Source organism: Eurosta solidaginis, chromosome 1, assembly GCF_040869045.1.
Source record: "Eurosta solidaginis isolate ZX-2024a chromosome 1, ASM4086904v1, whole genome shotgun sequence".
In the NCBI taxonomy this organism is placed as follows: Eukaryota; Metazoa; Arthropoda; class Insecta; order Diptera; family Tephritidae; genus Eurosta; species Eurosta solidaginis.
Window position 1 is genome coordinate 200,378,169 of NC_090319.1, and position 4,669 is coordinate 200,382,837.

At 41.5% G+C, this 4,669-nt stretch overlaps 1 protein-coding gene across 1 annotated transcript; it reads right to left on the minus strand.

Annotated features, from left to right (window-relative positions):
* Positions 1 to 1,345: 1,345 nt before the first annotated feature.
* Positions 1,346 to 3,091, minus strand: LOC137239334 (DNA-directed RNA polymerase II subunit RPB2-like). The gene is made up of 2 exons (XM_067764514.1): positions 2,428 to 3,091; positions 1,346 to 1,813 (listed from the first exon to the last, which is right to left on the minus strand). Exons 1-2 carry the CDS (start codon positions 3,013 to 3,015, stop codon positions 1,346 to 1,348), a joined length of 1,056 nt encoding a protein of 351 aa, XP_067620615.1. The 5' UTR covers positions 3,016 to 3,091.
* Between the last annotated feature and the right edge of the window lie 1,578 nt (positions 3,092 to 4,669).

The window sequence follows — 4,669 nt, forward strand, 5'->3', positions numbered from 1 at the left end:
AATAATTTGGAAACCCACTCATCAAGTGAAACAACATTTCGTTTATGTACCGCCACACTTTTTTGGGAGAAACAACTTTCTTCTCGGGACATGGTATAGCGCAAATATCTTTTTGTTAGGAATATTGAGGGGTACTTTGCAGCTATAGTGCAGCGCCGTGACTATTCATACCCAATGCCTCCAAAAGATATAGTCAAGGGATCGAAAAAGGGTATACAAATTAAGGTCGCAACGTTAAATATACATTTATTTTCTCCCTCCTCTATAAGTGACTTAAGCTACCATTGTTGTAGTTACTTACCTGGCTTTGGTAAACTTGTCGTGGCAATTGTCTTGGTCCTCCTCCGATTGACCGTGTTCCTGCATGCAATTGTCGTTGTTGCTGAGGCTGTGAAGCGTTTCACGCTTAAGACCTGAAAAACATGTAAAATTTAGGGTAACTGTCGTCATATATTTAATTATTAACACAACTTCAGAATACAACGCCGGTGTTTTGAACTTAAGATCTGAAGCAGTGGGCAGAACACCAGCGCTATTCTGACAAATTAACTTTGTTTTACCTACAGAGGTGGTTACAGGAACAGCTGGAATACTGTTTGTTGTATCCTCAAAAATTTCAGAAATTATTTGATGAGTTTTCCACGCGAGCACCTGCAATAGACCTTAGCACAGCTGTCTGTCCAACATCTTTGGTACTTCCTACCCATGAATCTAAGCATACAGCGCTATCACGTAGCCAAACGTTAATAGGACGCAGTCGTTCGGTCATAACATTTTTGATAACATATTTTTGTGCCAAGCACTTTAACATCGGCATGCATATTTATATCACGACAATAGCCACGTTGTGTATCCTTACCAGGAACGAAGCGACGCTCTTCATCACCAGGCATTAACGTGCGATCAGCCTGTGCTACCGCTCCTTCAGGTTGTACTTCTTCTTTGCCTCCCAGATACCGTGCTACACGTACTTCCCCTTTCATAGGCACATCATCAAATTCATCACCAGAATATGTCTCCGATGTTTCAATGACAAGACCAAATTTGACATGCCCTTTTATATCAATACTGGTGGCTGGTGCTGCTGCAACTGTAAAGGATTTTGATGTGCATCCCATGGAATTGGTTCAACGAAGCATGAAATTGGGATTTTAAATGCGTTGAAGCGCCATGTAAATCACCCATCCAAATGCTGAACAGTTTACAAAATCAAGCCGATGCTGGTATGAAGAAGGTGAGACCACGTTGTACATTTTCTTTAGCGTCCTCAAAATTCATTCTGAAAGTTAATTTTTGGTAGCAAAATTATACGCAGCAGTTCTATCAGTGAGAAAGAAAATGAAAGTTAATAATGTGTAATGTAAATGTATTCACCATCACCTGAGAAACAACATTTTTTCCATGTCGTTTTAGTTACTAAATCTTGCAACTTTTGTATGGGTTCTGGCTCACCATCTTTTCCCAGTGCTATAACCTCTTTTGAATCATAAACGCGTATAACACGACCTGATGTGGTTATTAAAAATGCATCGCCCCTTAAAGCAAACTTGTCAAGTTTGTCCTTGGTTACACCTGGCCGTGCACCACGTGAGCCAATGAAATTAGGCGCCACATTTTGTTCTTGTATTGCGAAAGCTTCGTCAAGTGAAGGTTTTACCATTTCCATCATTTCAGGATCGTCAAAATTATATATAATATGCTCCAAAATATCACGATCCGCGACAAAACCCAAGGCACGAAATACAATCATAATTGGTATCTCCTGTTTGAAATGGGGCAAAATCGCTATGATACGTTGACCAATTGCAGATTTCTTGATATTATTGTTAACCACTTTATTGACTTTCTCTGGCATGTAAAATAGATTAACTAAAAAATACGTGGCTCACTAAAGCTTTGCGCCGCATCGTCTACATTTCGTTCAATTTCAATTGTGTTTATGCGAATCATTGTATTCGGAGAACGCTGGAAGTTAATACGCATATATTGTTTCCTACGTTTATTTTTGAAATGTGTTTTTGTATGAGTTAACGTTTTCTCGATAATTGTAGCCTCTACGTTAACCAAACCATTTGGAAGCAGTGGACGACCGATCAAAGTAAAATCCTGTGTACCTGCCAACAGAACTTTATCCAAACGTATTTTATCACCAATTGTCGGTGGCCAATAGCCTTCCACCAGTATTATGTCACCAGTTGTAATTTTAAATTGTTTTCCATACAACTGAACTACAGCGAAGAAGCGTCCCTCTTTTTGGGCTGCCAGTTGTGAATTTACTTTCTTAAATACATCCTGGCACTCTTTTTGTTGGTTATCTGGAGTTTCTGGGCTTTTGTTTGCTATTTCTGCAGGAGGAAGAAATGCCATTGTTTATTGAAAATTGATACAGATTTAGAGATTATTGCACAAACCCTTCATTCCAATTGCAGATTTCTTGATATTTTGTGAACCACGCGCCATCATATTTACCCATAAAGTGGAGGTAGGTCTAGAGCTGTGTTCAAGACATGAACGAATTTCCGATTTATATGCATACTTTCCATCTTTCATGCTGAACACGTACACTGCGTTCGTAGCCACTTTCTCTCGCGCTATCAATACTTTTTCCGAACCGTTTATTATGAAATAGCCACCTGGGTCGAGCGGACATTCATTTAATTCAGTTAAATCACGATCGGTCAGCTGCGATAGCAGACAAAAGGTGGAACGTAACATAATCGGAATTTTGCCAATAAATGTTTTTTGATGTTGTGTTTCAACTGGGTCAACACCTTCGACTGTTTTTGTAATATCCACGTATAGTGGTGCGGAATAGGTTAAATTCCGCAAACGTGCTTCATTCGGCATCATAGAACTAAGAGAGCCATCCTTTTCCCAATGTGTGGGTTTGGATAAATAAATTTCTTCGAATTTTAACAAGAAGCGTGGAGGCGTTTCAATTTCACCAGAGGTATGCTGTGCTTCCGCTTGTAAATCAATTGCTGGCGAATCTTCAACAATACGCTGTACAGACATTTGGATAAATTCATCGAAACTGTCCAGGTTAAATTCATTTTATAAATTTAAAGCGTATGTGAGTATTTGTATTGCTGCGCACCTCGTTTTTTCTTTCTCAATGACAGGAAATTCATTGAAGGGTAATGCAATCCACTTACAATAACACAATGTACACTACAAAATCCATACGGTGTTGCCAGATGCTAAGGCGGCGCAAAATCGGGAAAAACGCAATCACATTTTTCCCCCTTTCCCTCTTCCTTTTTGGGCCGTGTTTTACGGATTTTAACAAAGGTTATTAAAATGCTCCCACTAGAGGGGATGATGACTTAACCCCTTTTAAGGCGAAAAAAGGGAAATTTATAACCTGAAAGAAAAGATCTTCTCTAAAATATCCTACTACCACCCAGATCAAATACACCTGATTTCTTATAGTGGGTTAATGTACAATGTATTTATCACACTTTACAATAGTTTTTTTTGCAGATTACACTGTAAGGGCGTATATGGGCGGAACACCTCAACCGATGCCCCCCCAAGGACGGCGGCAGGCCAAGTAACCGTCGTCTTACACAAATAGGGCTCGGCTCTATAACCAAAGGCAACCAGTGCCGGATCTCCGTGCGAGTATAGTACTCGATGAAAAGTCCCCCAATCCGAGAAAGCCGGCACCAGAACCTTGCCTGGGCACGTGCGCCGACTCCGACCGTCAGATGTCCCTGCCCCTCGTGCAGGCTCCGCAGCTCCCTTCCTCCGTCCAACCCGTGGTACTGGCTTCACAATCTATAGAAAACAAATGAAAAATAAGAGAGTTTTAATCAATGTTTATCTCAGATTAAGAAATAAATAAAACTTACCTCTGTCTTCTTTGGCACGTTCGGCATCCTCGATGCTGCTTTAAAATGATTAATTACCCTGCAAAAACGCTCTCGTCATTCCACGTCATTTGACTAGTCATTTGACAGTCATAGGTTATTTTCATAATCACATTTGCTTGGGCGCGGGTAAGTTTTATGACCTAAATTTGTAGGGTGGCCACACAACCAAATACGTTCCACAAAGTCATCCCCGTGCGCCATCTGTCGGCAAAATACTGACAGCCGGCCGAAAGCTTACCGCGTGGCTACACTTAAAGCCAAATCTGTCAGATCGCACACGAAGCGCACCGTCATAGAGAAGTACTTGCCATTTTAAACAAATCGCGTGGACATAAAGATAATTTACATAAAAACCACGTTGTATATCGAATTTGTGTTCAAAATGAATCCAAAAAAAAAAAAAAAACAAACACAAAATCAAGGCTCTTGTGCAGCTAACTGCCTAAGTAATTGTAGCTTGTTGCCAACCTCTTGCGAATATCTTCTCGACACCCAACTCCCCTCACGCATGATGAAATCCCCTCAAATTCTAAACCCTGACCAATGACAATTACCCCTTTTCAGGTCCAGTATGACCCGGTACACGACTCTACGCAGGAAGGCGGAACGCATGGCCCAGCGGTACCCGAAACCATGCCACCTGTGCGACAAACGACATCCGATCCGGTTATGCCCGGTCTACCGAGCCAAATCGGCCGAGGAAAGGCAAAGGGAAGCCGCATTAGGACGGTACTGCGGCAACTGCCTGTCGGTGGCACACCGCACCGCCGACTGCACGAGCAAAGGACGTTGTC

Excerpts from the sequence above, each read along its gene's own strand:
- LOC137239334 (XM_067764514.1), bottom strand. The coding sequence starts at position 3,015 with ATGTCTGTACAGCGTATTGTTGAAGATTCGCCAGCAATTGATTTACAA. Across the intron at positions 1,814-2,427 it reads CACAAAATATCAAGAAATCT|AAATCTGCAATTGGTCAACG; the intron begins GCAATTGGAATG and ends AATAATATCAAG.